We start from the raw sequence: 25,385 nt of genomic DNA on the forward strand, positions 1-25,385 counted from the left end.
GAGATATAAACTATTGTGTCTATTTATAGGTAAGTAAAAAATATACTATGCAAGGCTTTTACCAAATACAAAAACATAACGTTGACGTATTATTGTCAGCACATAGATGGATACTCAAATACAAGCACAAATACACGCATGATTTCTGTGGAAAACAAGTCACTTTTTAATATTTTGATCTGGCAACAATGCATAAAAAATTGATGACTCACGTAACCTGATGACTGTTAGTGGCGTTTAGTGACGGTCCAAGCTGGCTGTGTTTTAGATGTGGCCGCGTGTAAGTTGAAGTGTTTGTGCATTGTGGAGTTCGAATAGATTGTGTTGTGTGGTGACGCACTGAGTTAGATTAGTTTGTGCTGCTTTATGATTGATTGAGTGTAGATTCGTTGATTGATTGATTGATTGACTTTTGAGTTTTACGTCCCGTTCAGCAGCGAGGCTATATGAGACGTGGACCTACTGATTAACGTGGAATCCGAACCACATGAGCTCCCGCCGGGAATCGAACCCGGGTCTCCCGCGCCAAAGAGTGTAGATTTGTGTGTGTATGTGTGCGCGATACCTTACAGGATACAAGATGCCGAGGAAGTGTGTAAATCACCCGGGCAATTTGTTATGTATGTGAGGAGCTGGCATTTAAATCGCAAAGTCGATGTTTTACTCCACTTGTGAGGAAGTGTTATCAGTTATAGTTTGGTTGCTATGTAGGAGACTAAGATAAGAATGGTTCTCCTCACTACATTTGTTGTACTTGCGTGAAACGTCTGACTGGGTGGGCAAATGGTGAACAAAACATGAACTTCGCAGTACCGATGATCTTGGATGGAACCAAAAGGTCATTCTTCAGACTGCTACTTTTGTATGGCATAGATAAAAGGAATAACCAGTAAATCTAAGCACACAGTACAGTACCCTAATTTGCCATCAGCAATTAGGTCAGTTCCACACAGTGCAGAATTACCTGTACCAGTACCTCCTGCTCATCTTACGGTAAATGAGGATTGCGTACTTAAGGCAACTACTGAACTTCCAAATGAAGAAGATGATCCTACTTATGTAGGAAGAACATCTACATTGGATCCCCATCTGATAACTCAGGGTGAACTAAATGACCTCATACGGGATTTAAAACTCTCCAAGATATAGGCAGAACGTCTTGCTTCTAGACTTAAAGGCTGAAATCTGCTCCATCGTGACACTAAAGTGTGTATTTTTCGAAACCGTCATACAGAGTTTCAAAACTACTATTCTCAAGAAAATGATTTAGTGTATATTAATAATGTCTGTCCTGTGATGGATACACTCGGACATGCACATATAAGTACAGAGATTGTTTATTGACTCTTCCAAAACTAGTTTGAAGGCTATCCTTTTGCACAATGGCAACAAATTTCCTTCAGTGCCTTTGGCTTATGCAACTAATATGAAGGAAACCTATGAAAACATCAAAATAGTGTTAGAAAACATTCAGTATGAGAAATACAGGTGGACCGTTTGTTGTGATTTAAAAGTTATTTCTTTGTTAATGGGTTTGCAGCTTGGTTATACGAAATATTGTTGTTTCCTCTGCGAATGGGACAGCAGGAACAAAGCGGAACATTACATCAAGAAGGAATGCCCAACGCATGTATTAACTCCTGGACAGAAGAAGGCTGTTTATTCCTCACTGGTGAGCCCTGATAAGATAAGTCTAGCTCCTCTTCACATAAAGTTGGGGCTCCTCAAAAACTTTGTTAAGGCAATGGACAAAAGTAATGCAGGATTTTGTTACCTCAAGGAAAAAATTCCTCGGGTTAGTGACGCTAGGGATTTTTTTAGACCCCCAAATAAGATGTTTGATTCGTGACCAAAAATTTGAGGATCTCTTAACTCTGGCTGAGAAAGCAGCTTGGTGTTCATTTAAATGTTTAACAGAGATTTTTTTAGGAAACCAGAAAGCTCCAAATTACCGTGAAATTGCAAGTGATTTCCTGCAATCATTCAAAGAAATGAGTTGCAACATGTCCCTTAAAGTTCACTTTCTAGACTCCCACGTGGATTTCTTTTCTGAAAACCTTGGTGCTTTTAGTGATGAGCATGGGGAACGTTTTCATCAGGACATTTCCTCCATGGAGAAGAGATACCAGGGACAGTGGAGTTCACAAATGCTAGCTGATTACTGTTGGACACTCAAAAGATATGTTCCAGAAGCCAAACACAGAAGAAAGTCGACAACTAAAACATTTTAGTTAAGGTAAGTGTTCATTTATTAAGAAGATACCACTCACTTCTTTTGTATTATTTATTAAGTAGACATAAAATGGTGTTACGGTGTATACGTCATTGAAAATATGTTTTATTTCAAATCCAATGACGTATAAACAGGAGCGTCATTTCAGATTTTGCTTGGGGGGGCAAGACCCCTTGATATAAGTAAAATTTCGCGTTTTACACTGATTTACTATTATCCTATTGTTAAAATCTATATACATCTCAAGCTCAGGGGGGCAAATGCCCCTCCCTGCCCCCGCTTATATTGTAATTTTCGTGGAAGTCATATGTGATTTTATCTGTACTGATGAATATGGTAAAATGAACAGTACACATAGCATTTTTTATATGAAAATGTTTGTTTCTCTAGAAAGAATAATGCGATTCTTATGAAACTTAGAGGGCTTAATAAGTATAAATCAAGCTAACATACAATATAATTTGTGTGTTTATATACCTAAGGGTACCCGAGCTACAGGTATGAAAATGTTTTTTAAAAAATCCCGAAAATCCCTCTGTCACGGGAAAACTGAGGGTGATGGAGAAAAACCGATTGCAGATTCGAATTCTACGTGAAAAGTTCTATTAGGATCAGGTATTTTCTTCCGTGTGCCAGAGAAAAAGTATTTTTTTTTTCGACTATTGTTATATGTACGTTGCGCACCAACGAGGCGCAAACAATCGTAGAACGCTCATGAGATGGAAACTTGGATATTACCCGATTGTTTTCATATGTCAACAATTACAATGTATATAGTGCTTTGAAAATTTTTTTTTTTTTTTTTTTTTTTTGAAATCTGAAGAAATAGACAGTCCATTGCGTTTTACGAGCAGATATTGGGTCACATTCTGGATAGATAGGTACTGAAGGACATTGGCGCAAATCCCGGGGGGACGAGGGGGATATGTCCCCCCAATCTTGGACCTGGGGGGACTGTCCCCCCAATAATCTGACTTAAAAAGCGCTTCTTGGAATAAGTATGATGATTTGTGTCCGACTGCCACAAAGGAATGTAAGATGAAATTGATTTCTCTTGGCTTTTCCATTAAAAAAAAAAAAAAAAAAATCGTATTCTGTAGTATTTCAAACTGAACTTCGTGCTGTACTGCGTTTAGTAGTTTCACCAATAGGGGTCTATGTATTAATTCTACTTCCGCTACTTGGGCACAAATTGCAATAAATGCCAGAGGAGGATATGCCTCTCTCCTCATGCTGGAAAGTTGTGTCAGCTGTACGTACGGGCACAAATTCCGGGGAAATGGGGAGACATGTTCCCCCCCCCCAACATTGGAACTGGAGGCTCTCCCAATAATCCGATTTGAAAAGTGTTTTTTACAGATAAGTGTGATGATTTGTGTCCGACTGCCATAAAGGAAAGTGAGATGAAATTTGTTTCCCTTGGCTTTTCCATTTTTAATGAAAATGAAGGTATGCGACTGTGTGTGACGTAACCTGATATGAAATCTTTTCTCCTCCTCTCCCCTAGGCCCTAGCACACGAAGAGTATATAGACTATCCGATGTCAATAGAACCCATTTTTTCAGTAAATGCGCATTCCATCTATTTATAGTATCAGACTAGGCATCTACTCATGCTTCGTAAGCTAACTAACTCTATAGCCTATGGAACCCGGAGGTTCAATGCCGCGTTCATAAAAGCTCTCCACTGACTTCTATCCTTAGCCAACTGGATCTAGTTTCTATTTTGTATTCCTATTTTTGCGAGATCCATCTTAATATTGTCTTCCCATCTGCGCCTAGGTCTTCCTAATGGTCCTTTTCCGATTGGTCTTACCGCTAACACTTTGAAAGCGTCCCTACTTTTTTCCATCCTGGCTATATCTCCTGCCCACCTAAGCCTCCTAGACTTGTTGACCCTAACAATGTTTGGTAAGCCGTATAATTTATGTATTTCCTCATTATGAAGTTTCCGCCATTCTCCATTCCCGTTCCTCTTGGTTCCGAATATTCGTCTGAGCATCTTGTTCTCAAATACTTTCAGTCTATGTTCTTCCCTCAGAGTAAGTGACCATGTTTCGAAACCATACAGAACAACAGGCATGATTATCGTTTTATATATTTTAAGCTTAAAATTCCTCGACAGAATTCGCGACGACAAGAGATTTTGAACTGAATAATAACACGAATTACCTGTTTTTAGTCGACATTTAATTTATTCGTGAATATGGTCTTCGTCTGTTAATATTGATCCTAGATATTTGAAAGTATCCACTTTATCAAAATTATTATTTAATATTTTAACGCATCCATAATTTGCCGTATTGCGGTCCCGACGAACTTCCATGTATTTAGTTTTCTCTGCATGTACTTCTAAACCTTTGTCCCTGAAAGCTTTAATAAGACCTCTGCATTTCTTTCTATTGTTCTGCTATCATACCCTATTAAATTTACATCATCAGCGTACGCATAACCTGGTTCAGCTCTAGGCCCTGGTTACTATCTTTGATTTTCCTTATAGCGTATTCCAGGACAAAATTGAATAATAATGGCAACAACGCATCTCCTTGTTTCGAGCCTTACTCGACCTGAAAGCTCGTGGACAGAAATTTTCCTACCCGGACTTTACTTTGGGATTTATTTAAACATGCCTTAATTGATCTAATTAGCTTTTTTGGTATTCCAAATTCTGTAAGAACGTTGTACAATGTTTCTCTCCTAACCGCGTCATAAACCTTTCTAAAATCAATAAATAGTTGATGTACTGTATTCCCACCTCTTTTCGAGTATTTGGCGAATGGTAAATATTTGGTCGATAGTTGATCGATTTCGTCTAAATACATACTGATAATCTCCAATAATTTCATCTGCGTATGGGGCCAATCTTGCTAATAGAATGTTTGAAAGGATTTTATAGAATGTTGACAGAGAGATGCCTCGATAATTATTAGTCAGTTTTGTCGCCTCTCTTGTGGATTGGAACAATGATTGATTCTTTCCACTCTTGTGGCAATTTTTCCTTGTTGTAGATAAGGAGAATGCGTTTGTGTAATTTTTCCACAATTTTTCGCCCCCAGCTAAAATTAACTCAGCCGGAATTTCGTTTACAACCGGAGATTTGTGTTTCTTTAATTTCTTTATATCGATTTCTACTTCTATTCGGTTGGGTTCTGGAATATACGGTTCTGCGGTGTGTATAGCCCTTTCTGCACGCACATTAGTTTTTGGCTGGGTGTTAAGCAAATCGTCAAATAAATCTTTCCATCTGTTTTAAATGCTATGTGTATCAGTGAGAACCGTTAAATCAGCTTTCTTTAATATAAGCACGAGGTTGATATGATAGCCTTTCTGAAATCCGTTGATCCCTTTATACATGTCCAGAATGTTTTTATTTTTACTATTATCTTCAAGTTTCTACATTTTAGCTTTCAAAAAATCGCGTTTCATTGTTTTTAAAGTTTTAGAAGTTTCCCGCCTGATGTCTATGAAATTTTGTGTAGCTATTTCATTCGGATTTTGTAGCCAACGTAATTTTGCCTGTTTTCTCTTCTCTGCTAGTTCGAACCATGGTTTGTTCCTGCGTATTTCCGCGTGTCACAATTTTTCTTTTGGCAGAGGATGCTTCGTAAGCAAAGAAAATAATTCAATTGCTGGAATATTATTCTCCATAATCTTAAGTTTACATCTGTTAACTAAAGAGTATATGGCATGCGTCAGATTTCTGTAACGATTTCTGTAATGTTATTAAGATTATAATCATTTTGCTCAAAGAGTATTGTTGCGTCATACATAATTGATATTCTTTCTTCATAGTTTTGGGGAAGTCATTATTTATATTATTATATTATTTGGTCTAGGAATTAATTCGTGCGGTTGGTACGCACACATTGAAGCTGTAGTACAAACACAAAATACATAAATACCTTAAGAAAAATATTGTCCATCGCTAGCCACCACTTTCGCCCATCTGTCAGGCAATGTACGGATTCCGTGGCGAAAGAAGTCCTCATCCTTGGAAGCGATCCAGTCAGAGACCCATGTTTCGATATCTTCTGAAGAAGTAAACCGCTGTCCAATCAAATCGTTGTTCATGCAATCGAACAAGTAGTAGTCCGAAGGAGCAACGTCTGGTGAATACGGCGGGTGGGGTAAAACTTCCCATCCGACATTTTCTAAATAGGTTTTGACCGGTTTTGCGACATGTGGGCGAGCGTTATCATGTTGAACAATAAGTTTATCATGTCTGTTCTCCCATTCTGGTCGTGTTCTGGCCAGAGCTTGCTTCAAACGCATTAATTGTCGTCGATAACGTTCTCCATTCATAGTTTCACCCGGTTGCAGCAGCTCATAGTACACCACACCTTTCATATCCCACCATATGCACAGCATAACCTTTGCACAGTGAATATCTCGTTTTGGTTGTGATGGACCTGGTTCACCTGGTTTCACCCAGGCCTTTTTTCGTTTAGGGTTCTCGTAATGGATCCACTTCTCATCACCCGTAATAATTCGATGCAGAAACCCCTTTCTGCTCTGTCGTTGAAGCAGCAATTCGCAAATGGTTTTTCGTCTTTCAACGTCTCTGTCTTTCAATTCATGTGGAACCCAATGTGACATCTTTTGAATCATTCCCATGGCTTTCAAGCGTTTGGAGACTGTTGTTTGATCAACGCCTAATGCTGCTGCAAGTTGTTCCTGCGTTTGACACGAATCCTGCTCGAGCAATGCTGTCAATTCTTCGTCTTGAAATTTTTTTGGCTGTCCAGCTCGCTCTTGGTCTGCCAAGCCGAAATCACCACTTCTAAACCGTGCAAACCACTTCTGACACGTTCGCTCAGCTAGAGCATGGTCACCATACACTTCCACCAAAATACGATGACTTTCAGTCGCACTTTTCTGCATGTTAAAGTAATGCAGCAGGACACCCCGCAAAAACACTTTATCAGGCACAAATTGCGCCATGTTCACTTAACTACAAACTGGTGTTGTTGACGCTTTAATCCACTGCCCTATACTACGAACGATACGCGATGACAGGGGTTTGCAACACATGTGTGGATACACGGAACTGTGGGACGCTCCGTTCGTTGCGCCATCTCTTGTCCACCCGCACGAATTAATTCCTAGACCAAATATTATAAAACAATTTTCTAGTGCATGTTTGTGGATGCCTAATTAGAAACATACCAATTATAAATATGCATGTATTCAGATATCAGAATGTGTTCACGGCAGTGATTTGTAATACTGATATGTACTACTACTTCATCTACATCGCCTAATATATCATATATTCTACAACAGTTTATCAGATTCATCTACCGTAATATGAATTTCATCTCCCTTCTCTAGAATAAGCCTCAAATCTGCCCACCTCCCAATGTTGAACACAACCAATGGCGTATTTAGGATTTTGTTTCGGGAGCTATGCCCAACACAAGGAAGGAAGTGGGCAATTGCCCACTTGAGTTTGAGAATTAAATATAGTTTAATTTATGCATAAATTGAAGTTATAATGGAAAGAATTGCAGACCGATAAATCCTATATGATATGGTACAAAAATTTAGGAGTGAATCTAACCCTTTATTCTATTTATACAAGAAAAAGGAAGCATCCTCTTGGCCTTCCTAATTTCCCGGGCTAATTATTCCCCCGTTTTGATTTTCTTTAATTCAAACATTTCCTTCTTTTAAAAATAACTAAACGATATAATTTTTCCTTTGTTATAATACACCCTCCATTCCAAAAGAAACCGAACTTTTGAAAACAAATAGTACCACTAGTGCCATCTGTTGTAATATTTTACCGGTAGATGGCGTAGTCCCTCATTGACAACTGGTATAAACGTCATGACATTTCGATGCACGGCAACAAAGTTATTGCGTTTCAACTGTCAGTGTGTTGTGTACATCGGTCGGAAAATGAGTTTCAAACAACGAGCTGCAATTGAGTTTTGTGTTAAACTGGGTAAAACTTTTAGTGAAACGCACCAAATGCTACAAAATGCATATGGTGATGAGTGTCTATCCCGTACGCAAGTTTACGAGTGGTTCAGGCGATTCAAATCGGGTAGAGAGACGCTGGATGATGACGAAAGATCAGGCCGTCCCAGAACCGGATTATCGGAAGAAAACATCGAAAAAGTGCGTGAATTCATCAAACATAACAAAAAATCGTCGGTGAAAGTTATTGAAATGGAATTAGGCATTCCTCAAACAACCGCATACCGCATTTTGACCGAAGTTTTGGGCCTTAAGAAGGTTAATTCGCGGTTTGTACCACACAAACTCACCGAAGACCAAAAAGTTGATCGAATTGCGCATTGCAAAGACATCGTTAAAAGTGCTCGGCAGGATCGAAACTTCTTGAAATCGATTGTAACTGGTGACGAGACGTGGTGTTTTGAATATGAGCCCGAAACAAAGCGGCAAAGTGCTGAATGGAGAGCGCCGGATGAAGGAACACCCAAAAAAAGTCGCTTGGTGAAGTCAAAAGTTAAGGTGATGCTGATTTGTTTTTACGATTCAAAAGGAATTATCCACAAAGAATTTGTTCAGCCCGGTCAGACAGTCACTGGAGAGTTTTACTTGGGCGTCATGAAGCGTTTGCTGGCAAGAATTCGTCGTATTCGGCCCGAATATCGCGAAATCGGCAGTTGGACTCTTTTGGACGATAATGCACCATCACATCGTTCGCGACTTGTAACTGAATTTTTGGTCAAAAATCACATTATTCGGTTGCATCATCCGCCCTATTCACCAGATCTCGCTCCGTGCGATTTCTATCTGTTCCCGAAACTGCATTTGGCGATGAAAGGAAAGTGGCACGCATCGATTGATGCCATTGAGAAGGCGACGACCGCCGTCCTAAAGACCATTCCAATAAAGGACATGGAGAAGTCGTTTGACAACTTGTTGGAGCGTGCAAATATGTGTATCGATGCAGAAGGGGAATACATTGATTAATAAAAATGATTTGTTCCAAATGTACATTGCTTTTTTGTTTTTTTTAAAACGTTCGGTTTATTTGGAATGGAGGGTGTAACTAAAGTCCTGTCATGTTGATATCCGCGCAAGTTGGTGTGGAACACCAGTTTCGCTTATCAACTCCTCTTAGTTTTGGTGTTATTGATGACGGCCGACATGAATCACAACTGACAACGGTCGATAAAGTATGATAGGCTGAATGAAAGAAAGTATCGTCAAGAAAAAGAAACAGAAAAGTAGAAAGGACGAAAGAAAGAACAAAAGGACGCAGTTCTTACATGGAATGAAATTTGACAAGTACGGTATTATTTCTGAACAAAGAGCATAAGAAAATGGAAAGTCAATGACATACTTAGAAATGGTAAGATGGATTTCTGTTGTACGTGGAATGCGAAAAACTAACCAGTTTATTTCGGGGGAAGCTTGAGCCCGACAGCCTCCTAAATACGCCACTGAAGACAATTTTGCTCCCCTGATCCTTCCCAGCAGTTTTTCAACTTCATAAATATTTTGAACGTCGGTTATATATATCAAGGGAGGGGCTAAACCATAATTTTCAGTTGTATCCAGTGTAAAGCAGGATTGAAGCCCATTTAACCAGTGTATACTTGAGTGTCAAAGGGGGGGGGGCTATAGCTCCTATAGCCCCCCTTGGATCCGCCTATATATATATATATATATATATATATATATATATATATATATATATATATAGGGCCTATATATATGGGAGCGGTCTTACCCGTCCCCCCCAATGTTGAAGACAGATTTGCGCCAATGCTGAAGGAAGCGTTTTACTCGTAATATCTCAAATCTTGGTGAAAGATTTCATTGTGATTTGACATCTTTTCATAATAATTGACAAAGAATATTTAATAATGCGTTGTTCATGTGATAAAAATTAGTAACATATTTATAATAATAGTGAATTCAATAAGTTCCGGAACTACCTCGAAATAATATACTTAAAGATGCCTAAAATAGCTATTACCACGTTTGTTTTCTATATATGTCTCTTCCCATGTCATTTCCCATTCTCCTATTAACACGATTCCCAGTAATGCCCTTGCTCCCTTTGTATATATGTATCAAATAAGAGTAGTTTTCTAGTTCTCCCAAAGAGATACAAATAATCCCTTCATATTTCGGGCTAAAGTAAGTAGCCGTGGACCGTTCGGGAAGTTCGCACTCTTGGTTGTGCAACCCGCTTCAAACGCAATCAGTTGAATGCTAAATATAAGACACAAGCAAAATTTCAAATCATAGAAGAGAGGCCTACATATTATAAAAAAGAATCTCTCTCTCTCTCTCTCTCTCTCTATATATATATATATATATATATATATATATATATATATATATATATATATATATATATATATATATATATTTGGTCTAGGAATTAATTCGTGCGGGTGGACAAGAGATGGCGCAACGAACGGAGCGTTCCACAGTTCCGTGTATCCACACATGTGTTGCAAACCCCTGTCATCGCGTATCGTTCGTAGTATAGGGCAGTGGATTAAAGCGTCAACAACATCAGTTTGTAGTTAAGTGAACATGGCGCAATTTGTGCCTGATAAAGTGTTTTTGCGGGGTGTCCTGCTGCATTACTTTAACATGCAGAAAAGTTCGACTGAAAGTCATCGTATTTTGGTGGAAGTGTATGGTGACCATGCTCTAGCTGAGCGAATGTGTCAGAAGTGGTTTGCACGGTTTAGAAGTGGTGATTTCGGCTTGGCAGACCAAGAGCGAGCTGGACAGCCAAAAAAATTTCAAGACGAAGAATTGACAGCATTGCTCGAGCAGGATTCGTGTCAAACGCAGGAACAACTTGCAGCAGCATTAGGCGTTGATCAAACAACAGTCTCCAAACGCTTGAAAGACATGGGAATGATTCAAAAGATGTCACATTGGGTTCCACATGAATTGAAAGACAGAGACGTTGAAAGACGAAAAACCATTTGCGAATTGCTGCTTCAACGACAGAGCAGAAAGGGGTTTCTGCATCGAATTATTACGGGTGATGAGAAGTGGATCCATTACGAGAACCCTAAACGAAAAAAGGCCTGGGTGAAACCAGGTGAACCAGGTCCATCACAACCAAAACGAGATATTCACTGTGCAAAGATTATGCTGTGCATATGGTGGGATATGAAAGGTGTGGTGTACTATGAGCTGCTGCAACCGGGTGAAACTATGAATGGAGAACGTTATCGACGACAATTAATGCGTTTGAAGCAAGCTCTGGCCAGAACACGACCAGAATGGGAGAACAGACATGATAAACTTATTGTTCAACATGATAACGCTCGCCCACATGTCGCAAAACCGGTCAAAACCTATTTAGAAAATGTCGGATGGGAAGTTTTACCCCACCCGCCGTATTCACCAGACGTTGCTCCTTCGGACTACTACTTGTTCGATTGCATGAACAACGATTTGATTGGACAGCGGTTTACTTCTTCAGAAGATATCGAAACATGGGTCTCTGACTGGATCGCTTCCAAGGATGAGGACTTCTTTCGCCACGGAATCCGTACATTGCCTGACAGATGGGCGAAAGTGGTGGCTAGCGATGGACAATATTTTTCTTAAGGTATTTATGTATTTTGTGTTTGTACTACAGCTTCAATGTGTGCGTACCAACCGCACGAATTAATTCCTAGACCAAATATATATATATATATATATATATATATATATATATATATATATATATATATATATATATATATATATATATATATATATATATATATATAAACTCTCGTATCCTTCCCTATTAAAGTTTTATTCTTAAGAAAATTCAGTTAAATTTATGTTTCTTTCTCTAATGGAGGATAACTTGAGACCTAACATAGATCTCGCAATGCATGTTAAGTATATCCCCCTCTGGAGACGTAGTTCCTAATCTTCAGACAATAATAAAAAAGTAGGCAATAATTGTGCTTTAAAAAATCCTTAATATTCAGGCCTATGAGCGTATCTTCTTCGCAATCATTCACACGTCTTTCAGAACTCTCTTAATGTCCAAGGCTTCCTTCAGAATATATCCTGAACCTGGGCCATATCTAGTCGTAACTCACTGAAACAGAGACTGGGCTACTAAACGAGAATGGTATCCTAATGAATTTAAAAAGGATAGGTTTACCGTTGGGTAGGAAACATAGTGTCCCTATATTTCATATAGGGAAATATGTTCCTCAATACCGAACAGGTAAATTCAAAGAGTAACGCAATCTATTCGTCAATCAATTTCCCTACAGCTGGCCTTACTATAAATCAGACTCTAATAGAGAACATAAATACCCTCAAAAGAAACAAAAAAATCTATATCCATAATAGGAGTAAGACAGCATAAAATATCAAGATTTCTTAATTAATTGTCTAAATCAAGAACAAACCTACGCATGTGTTATCCCTACCAATTCTTGTCTTTAAAAAGAAGCACAGGTCTTCCATTTAGAGCACTGAAACACCTAAATCAAAATAATTCATCTGAGTTCTATGAAAAACTAAAAGCTAAGTACCCTAAAATTCCCTATAAACTACTATGCCACCACTGAGGCATCTGCCAGCAAAAATGCTGTGATATGATCTCCGACGTGTCCTCAAACGTGACGTGACTTCTACGTTAAAATGAAGATGATATGAATGGTCACCTATCGTATTTATAGATATCGGCACAAGGGACGCCTTCCCTTACAAAATTTACATTGCCAAAGCCAAAGGAGGAACCTTCTTGGTTGAAATGCAAAAAACCCTTCTCCCTATCATTCCTACAAACTGGCTGGCTATATTTCAAAAGTAAAACGCTTTTTTTTCCTATCTGAAATAGCTACAAGAAGAAAAAAATTCGCGTTCACTATGATTAAGTGCATTAAATGAAAAATACTTAAAATATACTGGTATAGAATTACATACACAACAATAATAAATTAACATATAAATTCAAATTAAATACTACGAGTTAAAATTGTATTGAGGCCTCGAACTTACTTTAATTAAACTTATAGTATACTAGCAGCGTTCACCCCGCTTCGCTGCGGTCACCCCGGAACGCAATAAACTTTGTTACTTAGATAATTTTTACTTTTTCGCTTTCAAATTGCAGTAAATGTTAAAATTATAGCGCCTGTCATTTATGTTAACCCGCCGAGTCACATGGTCATGCGGGTTGCATATAAATACGTTTATTTTTACCTATGATGAACTAATAACAAAGGATTTGTACGTATGGACACTTGAATGGTCAATTATCTCAAGACACTGGTAATTAAAAATTAAAGTGATATGATAAAAACCATCTAGGGTCCAAATCCTAATAACCCCCCAAAAATGAAAGAAATTGGTTCAGCCGTATTAGCGTGATGAGTTCACAAAGGATTTGTGCGTTCTCTTTTATATATATAGATTTAATTAAACGGGAACATATATATTTATATTTAACAATTATTTTAATATATTACAAGCAGGTGACACAAAGTGTCACTTGCACCTGCGACACATTCGTGGCATCAGCCATAGAGGTATTGGTACGTCCGAGGAATGTCATCCACTAGGATGCAGTTCAGCACTGCCGTGGGACTGACTGTCTATGACTCTTCTTCTGTCCAAAACTTTCCGGACAAGAAAGCTGTCTGGGCTGGCGCATTCAGTGGTAACGTAGTAATATTTTTTCTGGCAGCGTTATCCCAAAGACATTGTTTCGCAGTAAGGTAGTGAAGTTTTGAAATGGGTAGGCTGAAATTAGATTCGTAGCTAGAGGGTTCCAGTCCCCTCAAACTTGCAATTGTTTGTTGTATGTATAAATGAGTGTAAAGTGAATTCAAGTTAAACCTCCCCCCACAAAAAACGATCCCGCCCTTATTAAAACGAGCAAGATACTTATTCTCCCAAAGAACATCCTATATGCTCTGGTTTATATACCAGAAGCATAGCAAGAAACAAAGGACATTAAAAGCGAGATTCTTGCTGGACTAAGTGAATCAAGTCAGAAGAATATCGCAACACCTAAAATTATCAGACCAATCAATATATAACGGCAACTTTTAAAAAGCATTTGTTCTGGCCCAAGAGTCCAGTCAAAAAACCTAAGAGGAAGGTAGAGAAGATACCGCTTGCAATTAGCTCAGAATAATATCGCCGAGTACCGACTGCAAAACAATAAAAACAGAAGAAACTAGAGGAGGGAAAGAAACGCAATAGAGATTAAAGAACGGCAAAAAAAAGAGCAACAAGACGGAAAATCCTTGGAAAAGTTCGAAGAAAAACTGTAGAACAACTGCTGTTGTAGAACATCACAATAAAAATGATGTAATTTACTATGACAATAGAGCCATATGCAGAGGATGTGGAGTGATAATTAACGATTTTGCTTTGGAAAGTGAGGATTAACTAGTGGGTTGCGATGAATGTGATAAATGGTTCCATTTTCGATGTACCGCTGGCTATGCATGGGAAAATCTCGCAGATAAGCTGTTCATGTGTGCAGAGTGTACCATATAAATTATTTGAACAAACAATGAGGAACTTACTGTTATTACATGAAAAGATAACTCAATGTGCTCAAGTAACGCAGAAGAGAAACCTTATCATATGTGAGAAGATAACTCGGTGTGCTCAAGTAACACAGGAGAGAAACCTAACACGGGAGAGAAATCTATTTCACACGGGGGAAACGTGATCACGTAGGATTTTTTTAAATAGTGACTCCCCTAGTAGTGGAGATAACTTGGAAACCGCTTGCTGTAAGCTTGAATTACAAGTCGGTCAAGCTTGCATCCAGCTTGATTGGAAAACGTGCAAGCATGCCGCAAGCTGGGTTCCAGTAACGAAGTTACATGGGGGCAACCTTGCATTCAGTGTTCCATTCAAGTTTGACGCAAGCATTTTACAAATCAAGTCTATAACCAATGAACGGACAGTGACTATGACGCTCTTCGAAGTGTCTAAAGCATCGTTGCAAGTACAACAAAAGGCAGATTGTATGAAAGCTTGCGTTTCAAGTGCAAGCGTAGAAAGTCAAAAGCGAAGGACGAGCCAACTGGCCAAAAGCTTTTTTGCTAGTAGGGTCGTACTTTGTTTAGAATTTGTAAAGCTATAATAAGTGATAAGATAACGTGTGCATATAACTCAGGAGAGAAATCTTGTTTCACGTGGAACAACCATTTAATATTCAAATCCATTATTCCAAATAAAGTAGCTATGTATCCAACCCTAATAGCCTAATCCTTTAATTTATAACCACTAAGGAGAAAAACTTTAAGAAAATTAGATAAAATCTGTATCATCGTTTGTCAAGTTCAAATCTCACGAATAATACAATTCCCAAACATCATCTAACGCAATCAATTACTTCTAAGCGATAGAAATGATAGAAATTGCGCGCGGTCGACTAATAGCATGAATGCGGTCGACTACTGAATGACGATGGTCGACAAGTGGAAATTTTGATAAGTTTTCGTAAAACGTATTTTTATGTCACTGAAAAATTTTAAAAGTGAGCAGTTAACACACGGCATGGTACAAAAGAACCCAAATAAAGCAAAAAATTCACTTTTGTCAAATATTATGAAATCATCACGTTTTATAAGTGTTCAGAAGTAAGATTTTTTTTTTCAGCGGTCGACTATTGGCGAACTCACCCTACAAACGCGTGATCCTAATGAGCTAAAGGAGCTTATTTCTAAAAGCTTCACATCCCTAAATAATAAGGTAGAAATCAAATCGTTAATGTAAGCAAAATTATCATGTAATCTACCATAAGAAGCAATTATACGCAGTATAAACTCCCTAACGTTTAGATTGACAAACTGTCGGCACAGAGAAAGCTGTAAAAATATATGATTTTAAAAACAGAAAAATGTATTTTAGAATAATGTTAATTCTATTGGGGCAGTTACACTTCTAATGTCTACTCTTTATAATGGGAGTGCACAATATTATTTCTAAGTATATAACATTACAAAAGAAAGAAAAGGGTAGCCTTTAGAAGTATTCAATCCAGATCATCAGTGGATATAGGTAACATCTTTTCTTATATTCTCTATGAACTTTTTTTTAAACAAAAGCATTTAAAAAAAGGTACAGTAATTACACAATCAATTATGAATGGTCCAGTATATATTTTAAACAACTGTTAAACAATAATCCTGTTCAAAGTTGCAATAGTATATCTATATCATACTCATATTATTGAATGAAAAATTTTAATATATGAACAAGGTAAGGATGCTTTAAAGTTTAATTTAACCTGAAAATGTAGAAATTCTCAAAATATACGATATCAGAGGAAAAATTTCACATGTGAACTTGTTGATTTCAGTTTCAATGCTTGTCATCCACGTAACAGTATTTAACATATTTCTTTTCTAATTACCTTTTCTAACTTTTTTCTTCAGTTTCATTGATTAGAAACATTTAAAAAAAGAAGCATAAGTATTTCTTTCACTCTAATGTTTGCAGTTCCGAATTATTTCATCACTGTTTTTCGTTTTTCATATAGGTTTTTAGGTATTTAGGCTAATTGTTGTTTAGAAAATAAAATGGCGATCACCATGGCAACGAAAAGGATGTGACGTCACACTTTTCAATCTATAGTTTGTTACAAGACCGCGTCCTGTCGCTTTTGTTTCCCCAAACACCCGAAAGGCTAGCTTTTAGTCACCATTCGTCCACTTAGGTTGCATCGTGTTGAATTTGTGTATTGCTCACGGTTTTCGTCTGCTGAGGGTGAGGGGAAAGTGATTGGCACCGCCCCATTCTCAAGATTACATGAGAAAGGCGGAAGGCTAGCGGCCCATAGCCTAGAATGCGTTCTTGCAGAAGCTTCAATATATTTCTTGCGTGATGTTTAAACAGTGCATTATAAAATAAATCCATTTTCATAAAATTAATTGTATCAATGTCGAAAAGCAACATTTCAGGCTGATGTATAAATAAATGGATAAGCTAAGCCTAATAGCCTTAATGGGCACTACGTCCCTGTTGTTTCGAAGTATTTGTGGGAGTTATTGAACCCACTGTGTATATACGAGGTGTGTTCAAAAAGAAACCGAACTTCTGCTGTAACATCTTTGTAGTTCATTGTACATTTTAAGTACTGTCTCCATCAAAATAATCTCCTCTTCTGTCAATATATCGTTCCCAACGTTTCTGTCATTTTTGGAAAGACTCCTGGAACACATTTTCTGAAATGCCTCCTGGAACACATTTTCTGGAATGGTGCGCATGTCTCTTGTCGCATCGTTCTGAATTTCCTCTATGGTTTGGAAACGACGTCCTTTCAAAGTGATTTTAAACAGGAAAAAGTATATTGGGACTAGGTATGGAGAATAGTGTAGATGGATCACAACAGGAGTCTGATGTTTTGCCAGATAACTACGGGTGAGGAGCGAAGTGTGAGTAGGTGCACCATCCAAATATGTTTTTCCCATAATTCAGACCTCTTCCTGTGTACAACACCCCTCAACCGCGCTAAAATGTCCTGGTACAACTGTTTGTTTACCATATGATCACGTGATAAAAATTCATGATGCACAATGCCTTTCCAACCAAAAAACACAACCAAGTTCACCTTGATCTTTGACCTACTCATGTGAACTTTTTTTGGACAAGAAGACCCTGAATGAGTTGAAAAGCAATTGAAATGTCTCTGTAAATGTTTTCCCAAGTTTGTAGCAAAATTTCACACACACGTTTTATTCTTCAAGCTCTTTGTCACTGTATCATTAATCTGACGAACGACTTGTGCACGTGCTCACTTCTGCGTATATAGCTCATCAACTATCGGTCATATCGGAACGCGGCAAATGGCAATTTGTTTCTAAATCTGCTGCTAGGTGCATTCAGGAGCCGCAGCGCGCTTCCTCTGCCGGTTGGTGTGCAATTTCAAAAGTTCGGTTTCTTTTTGAACACACCACGTATACACAGAGTGAACCATTTAGATTGAGACATCCTTATAGCTTTTCAATTAATAGACGAAAGAAAAGATTATTTTTCCCCATGCAATTACCAGCAGGGAAAGATTGTTTGACATACTCTGTGATATAACCAGATTAACAATATTATGAAGTCAAATTTGTATTTTTTTCCAAATGACATTTCGTCAGTTATTACAAATTTCAAATTACATAGTAAACAAAAACATACAATACCACACTTATTGCTGAATGTTGGAAACCAATGACTCTACAGAATCACAAACATCCACATCCAAAGTTTGAAGACCTTTAAACAGCAACAACGTAAGTGAGATGGACAAGCAATTGAACATCCACATAGTACTTTAATGTCGAATACTATGATTATGTTATGAGGTATTTCGAATAAATAGAAAGTAAGTTACAAAGAACTGAAAACTTCGAAAGGCATTATTTCGAAAAAGTGCTTCGATGAGTATCAGATTAAATCCCGTAGATAGTTCTCTATAGATAGGAAGATCATAACGATGTTTACACCAATTTCAAATCTCAAACCGTTCCGGAGATATGAAAAGCATGAGTAGAAACTGCTATACTGCTTAAAATGACGTATTTGCGGGGCTTTAAAAAAATGATTCTTGCTTTCCTTTTTCTATATTACTTTACTGTAGCAGCAACAAGTTTTGGTAATAGTAATTACAAGAAGTTAACCTCATTACAGTTTTAAGCAGTGTTGCGAACTTTAACAACGTTTTTCACATCTCCAGAACGTTTCACATATTAAATTATTATAAACAACATTATAATCTCTACTTCTACGAGAAAACCATCTACGATATTATATATTGTACTTACTTAAATATTCTTTAAAATTAAAACCTTTTGAAACAGTTAAATTTTCTCTCTTGCAACTTTCTTTCTATTTATTCCAAATGCCTCATGTCATGTGCATGTCATTTGACACTAAGTGGTTCTTGAAGTGCATTATCCCGTCCGTCTCACTTGCGTTATTATTGTTGTAGAGACCTCCAAAAGTTGGGTATTTGTTATTCTGTAATATTCTTAGTTTGCAACGTTAAACAATAACTATGGTATTATATGTTTTTTTATTTAATATGTAAATTTGAAATTTGGATCTTTAGATAAATTCGGATTTAGTAAGATTTTAAAAAATATAACTTTATGTTGGGCTGGCAACACTCTTCATCTAGTAGTATTGCAAAATATGTCAAACAATATCTCCTGCTGGTATTTTTCACGCTGGGAAATTTAAGTGATTTTTGTATATTGTTTAAAAGTTACAAGGACTTTTCAAGATAAATGGTCTACCCTTTGCGTATAGACTATGAAACTCTAGGAGGACATCCAAGGTCTCATACTTTCTGTTTCTTGTCGTGTGGCAACTGGCAACCGGTCTGGACGCCTTGGTGGTGGTTTCACATGCTACATCCTCTGTACTAGTCTGCCAGACTTCTACAGCTCTGTCACACATCATCATCATACTGCTGTACGTTAAAAACTGTAACACCAATAAAGTTACAATTTAGGATTTAACGATATTTGCAGGATGTGTAAAGAATTGAAGGAAAATAAAATGATTAGCAGTCCACAGCTCTGTCACATCATCAGACGACTAACAAGTAAGTGTAATTCATTTCACATTTATACTGGTACATTATGCTATCAGTCTGCCACATTTAGGGCCATTATCTCTTTTCCTTGTTGGTGTTGCATTTTTAATGTACAACAGTATAGTTATTTTTAACATATTAAAGCATGAAGTTGAAAGCAATAAACTGGAAATATTTTATTACAATACAATGGAGAATTTTAATCATGTTTTTCTGATTTCAACTTACAGGGAGAACAGAGAGGGCTTGCAGAGTAAAAATCAGTAAATAGCATTCCTTGAGCAGCCATATTGTCTATGTGAGTTGTTTCCTTGTTTGGTTCACCATATACTCCGAAATCGCCCCAACCCACCTACAAAAAATAATAAAGAAAAAATAAGACTGTATTTATTGCACCTTATTTTAAACAGTTGTTTTAAATTAACTTGAAACATAATGGTTACAAGGAGAATTGAAAGAAAATTGGAAATACCAATAACTACAGAATGTTTCTAAAAGATTATCGGAGTTATAATTAAGTGTATCTTTTACTTTTTATTGTATACAGTACAGAAATGAAACATACCTTAAAAGGAAGGAATAACTCATTTTTTTTACTACTTTGCTGGTGATGTTTCGTAACTTCACCGTAGTATGGTGCTAGCTGTAAAGATGGCAACAACTTCTGACTGAGAATAGCAGAATAGAGCAAACCCTTCTGTGTCTTGGAATTCGCAAGGTGTAACTCGAGTGCAATGTGCTTGCAGTTGGAATGTGGATGTAATTATTCATTTGAAGCTGGTAGGGCCTACAAGCAATTTAGTGTGTTGAAAACATATTTCATGAGAAAAAAGGAGGAATAAATGGATATGATAAGTTGCAAAAAAAAAAAAGTAATAGTGCCTTAGTAAATTATAAGAAAAAGCCTTAAAAAGAAAAAAAACATTAATATGTTTTTCTTTGGTTATAACGACTTGTCCTAAGGGACAATGGAGGTAGAATTTAATGAGACTTTTTGATTGTAAAAAAAAAATCATCAAGTTCTTAATGTGAAGAAAAAGACTGATAAAATTTGGCAATATAATGGGATTCAGGCTGACAGAAAGGGGAGAAAGAAAAAATCACGGAGGCAGCCGAGACGTCAAGAGAGATTTTGAGTTAACCATGTGGAAAGGAAAGAACATCGGACATTGGGTGAGAGGATTCCACATTTACCTGTAAATTCAACTACTTGCTCTAGTAAAAAAATCAGCTAAGGAAGACAATCTGAGCTATCGTAGTTGGTTTCCTGGCGAAAATCATATTAGTATCTTGTAACTTAGATATTGTGCAAATAATCGCATTATCATCATTATGTACATGGTGTAAATAATATTGTGACGAAGCATTTTGAGGTAAATTAGGGTTCTTTTACTTTACTTCTATAAAGAAGAGATTAGAACATACCTCTCATGCTCTAATACGACAGCGTGGTATACGGTTTCTGAGAGCATCTGCCATACCTAACTCTAGATATTTAATTAACCATTTTTTTATTAAACATTAGGAATACAGGATTCTTGTGTAAGGGTAAAAGCTTCGGAAGATTGCTTGTGTTAGTTGAGCAAGTAGAACAATTCAGAGGAAGTTTCATTCGGAGTCCATAAAATCTGTAAGACGGACGAATCAACAACTATCAATGCTGACCACGACTAAAGAGACTGCAGTTCTAAAGCCTGAAGATAATGTGCCCCATGGGAATTTCAGTAAAAAGTGCTGGACATGGAAGATGATGATTTTCTTAGTCGTGAGATCTCTAGTGATTAACAGAGTCAAAGTACAACAGTATGTTGTATATTTTACTTGTAACAATCGTAATTTACTTGTAATTTTGGGCCATGATGTATTTTAAATATATACTAGGCAGATTCTGCTAATAGAAGAAAAGAAAGACCAAGAAATAATATAGTTATAATGTTAATATATAAAAAATATTAAAATGTTTTAGGTAATCTAATCTTGATGTCGTCGTCATGACAAAAGAAATTAAACAGAATTATTCAGTTGATTAAGCAGACATCTTAGAAATTTGTGTAGAAGTAAACTGTACGCTTCTCCTTTACATTTATTAAACAAAGTGTACAAAAAGGGTAATTTGTGTGTTTTAATGGCTCAATAATAATATTTAAGAACCAGACATATCGTTATAAATTGGTGCCGAAACGCCGAAAGAGGAAATAGTTGTGTCGTTTAGAAGATTAGTACAGCGACCAACATTTGAGCCTAACATTAATGTTACTATTTTGAGAAGTGGCAAAGTAATAAACAGAAATGTTATGAGTGCCACGGATGAAGAAGTGGCTAATAACCAGATTACTCATAACGAAATGAATTCTTCAGAAAACATGATACACGTCCTAATGGAAATATCCCAACAAATTGAGGACCAAGCTCGACGAAGTAATGAACAGTTTGAAAGGTTAGACCAAAAGATGAATCAACAAATTAGGGAGCAAGCCCAACAGCTAGAGCAATTGCAGCAACGTAATGATGGCAAATGGGACCAAGTACAACAACAATTAAGTCAAATGAACCAGCAAATTGTAGTTAAGTTCGAGCACTATGATGAAGAAATGGAAAAGATAGTACAAAGATTCACCGAGGTTTAAGACTCTGTAGATATTATAGAAACAGCGGTAAATGAACACGCCAACCAAATTAAGCAGTTGCACGATGAAGTAAGCAAATCGTAAAAGAATTTTAATTTTTCAACAATTACTTCTGAAGGACCCCTTATATTTTATGTATGCCAAGTGACATATTTTCATGTCGCCCAACGCAAATCACTTAGGAGACAATAGGAAGGGAATTAGTGAAAGCACTATGAATTTTTAACAATTATTTCGAATAGGCCTAATGTGCCAAAAGTAAATCTGAATATAGATGAACGAACTTAATTTTTAAACCATCATTCCTAATGAAGTCTTTAAGCTTAACGTTCAGATTGTATTTCTGCTTGTTGGCCCTTCAATTACACTTGTATCAAATGGGTAAATATCAAGTAGCATAGTGAACTTTTCCTGAAAAAGGATTAAATAATTACTGAAGGAATATGAATATTTTATCAATTATTTCTAGTGATATCTTTAAACTTAACCAACACGTTTTTAAGTTCTTGTAAAGTATTTGTGTCACTTCGTTTCAACCATAGTCAATGTTGCAACAAGCAAATTAACAACATACTGCGTAGCGAAAAAATTGTAACGAAATTTTTCCAATACACGTTCATCATATTGTGCTTTCTTTAGCTTTTCATGCTATCACTCACACATCACATGTTATAACGAAATCTGATATAAAGAAAAATGTCAATAACATTTAAACTTGTTTCTGTGCGTGTCTCGCATACTATATCTCAGTACCTACGCATATTAATAATCCGTCTTGCAATTTAAATACCACTGAAAAGCCGGCTGCCATGTGATTCACACATAATTACGTCATACCCTAGAATCCGCAATATTCCTAAAATAACAAACACCTAAAATAGGGCATTCCCTTCATAACAACCATATTCGTATCGTAACAACCAGACACTTACTAATACAAAAACAATAAACATCAACAGTGCAATTCAATTACCGCACCAGCTTTGGCCGTACTCCAAACAAAAACTACGATTATGTCCTTTGTACGACAAGCACGGACAAGCATGGAAATTCACAACGTGTCAAGATAAGCAGTATAGCAAACTGTTGTTTTCCTTTGAGCTTACCAGTTTCAATAGTTGCAACGTTGCCAAATTATGTACTTTACACCACTTACGTTGTGGCCTGGGATGGAATATGGATGTCACAAATGGAATTGACAGGACACAAGTTGAGAAATTAGACCATTCAACTCACCAATGTAGATAATTCGAGGGTGATTCAAAGAATTTGGGTAATATAAACAAATTACTGTGTTTTAAGCAGCTCTATTTATACCTTCAAGTTTACTTTCCAATGACGATAGAAGAGCGCATACACATACACACAACTGGGGTGGTGGATAAGGGCGCCTGAAGAAAATTTTCTAGGGGGCCCATCTCCATGGTTGTTATATGACATCTGGATTTAATATATGTGGTTTGCTATATTCGTTATACATTTTAGTGAGCCAGCGGACGGCCCCCTTCTCCCCTTTAATATATGCCCTTATAGTTGTTGCTTTCAAACCAATAGATAAAAAAAACAAAAAACACTGAAATGTTGTAGGCTACCATGCAAACATTGGTAGGCACTACATGTTATATGTTGGTAATATGTTTTACATACTTTGTGACACCACAAGGTTAATAGTGTTGCCAGTCCAATATAAAATTGTATTAAAAAAAACACCACATCAGGTTATTGCATCTTTCAAACTATGATCATGATGTGGGGGATTTCGAATGAATAGGAACAAAGATAGAAGTGATTGAAAATATGATTAAAAAAAAAAAGACTTTCTTTAGAGAAACTGTTTAAGTATCTTATGCAATTGCATAGATGACTTTTTATAAATGTAAAGATCTCAATTCCGTCTACACCACTTGATATCTCAAACAGTTCTTGAGATATGGTAAATACTAGTGATGTCGAAATCGGTTTCTGAAAAACCGAAAACCGGTTTTAGAAAAAAGTGAAATTTCATAAAAACTAAATGTCGGTTTTGAAAACCGCTTTTGCGATTTCGGTTTTGAAAACCGCTTTTGCAGTTTCGGTTTGCAAAGCCAGATTTGCGGTTTTCGGTTTTCAGAAAACCGGTTTTCTCAAAACCCGAAAACCGCAAATGTCACAAAAATTCTACAGCACTAATATCAAGTAAGGACGAGAAAACAGCAAAGAATCTTTCCCCACTGCGGCATCACAGTTGCCTGATGGAGGAAAATTTCCCTCGGCGTAGGGAAAAAATGCTCAAATTTTGTAGAGGGGAAAGAAGGTGTTTTTTCTTAAAATGCCTTAAAGTGTAGGGAAATTCTTGTTGAGTATACTTTTACAATTGGCAGAATAAAAAAAAGTTGCAATTTCTCACAAAGAGGCACGGCTATCATTATTGGGAAGTAAAAAGATACAGAATAAAACATGATCGGTGTCTCCTTCACGTATAAACTATTGCAGGTGGGGAATTGCGATGAGAAACCAGTCAACACATGCAAAACCACAACATTCACATTTATCGAAGTGGCAACAAATTAACAATAAAATTGTGTATTGCGATCTAGATTTTCTTTTTCTTTTTCTTTTCTTTTTTTCAACGAAAGGAAGGTGGTGCTTTTTTGTTAACAAAAGAAAGAGTAGCAGTACTATTTTTAAAAACAAGGGGAAAGAGTAATAATAATATAAAAGATCTCAGTTTAAGTGGATGAGATTTCAAATTGAATTTCATGAGTTGCATGTGTAGTGATCTTAAATAGGGATATACCTTATTTTCTATTTAGTTTAGTGTAGCCATATTACTCGATTTTAGCTGGTACCACCCGATTTTCAGGTTTTATATTCATCCCCCGCTTAAACATATCTTAATCACGAAAAACCACCCGCTTTTTGGGATTGGAGAAAAATCTAAGACGACTTAGTTGATAAAGTGTTGGTATATTCAACGTAAACCTCTACACCTGTGACAATCTCAATCGCGATTGAGTTAAATT

General features: G+C 36.9%; 1 protein-coding gene across 1 annotated transcript in view; it reads right to left on the reverse strand.

Annotated features, from left to right (window-relative positions):
- LOC145675050 (N-acetylgalactosamine-6-sulfatase-like) overlaps window positions 1-25,385 on the reverse strand; it is a 230,930-nt gene that overhangs the window by 129,272 nt on the left and 76,273 nt on the right. The window contains exon 2 of the mRNA XM_081745417.1: window positions 19,985-20,108. Coding sequence (XP_081601543.1) covers window positions 19,985-20,108 — 124 coding nt within the window. The remainder of the gene's footprint in view (window positions 1-19,984; window positions 20,109-25,385) is intronic.

Source organism: Thermobia domestica, chromosome 2 (assembly GCF_964235325.1).
Source record: "Thermobia domestica chromosome 2, izTheDome1.hap1.1, whole genome shotgun sequence".
In the NCBI taxonomy this organism is placed as follows: Eukaryota; Metazoa; Arthropoda; class Insecta; order Zygentoma; family Lepismatidae; genus Thermobia; species Thermobia domestica.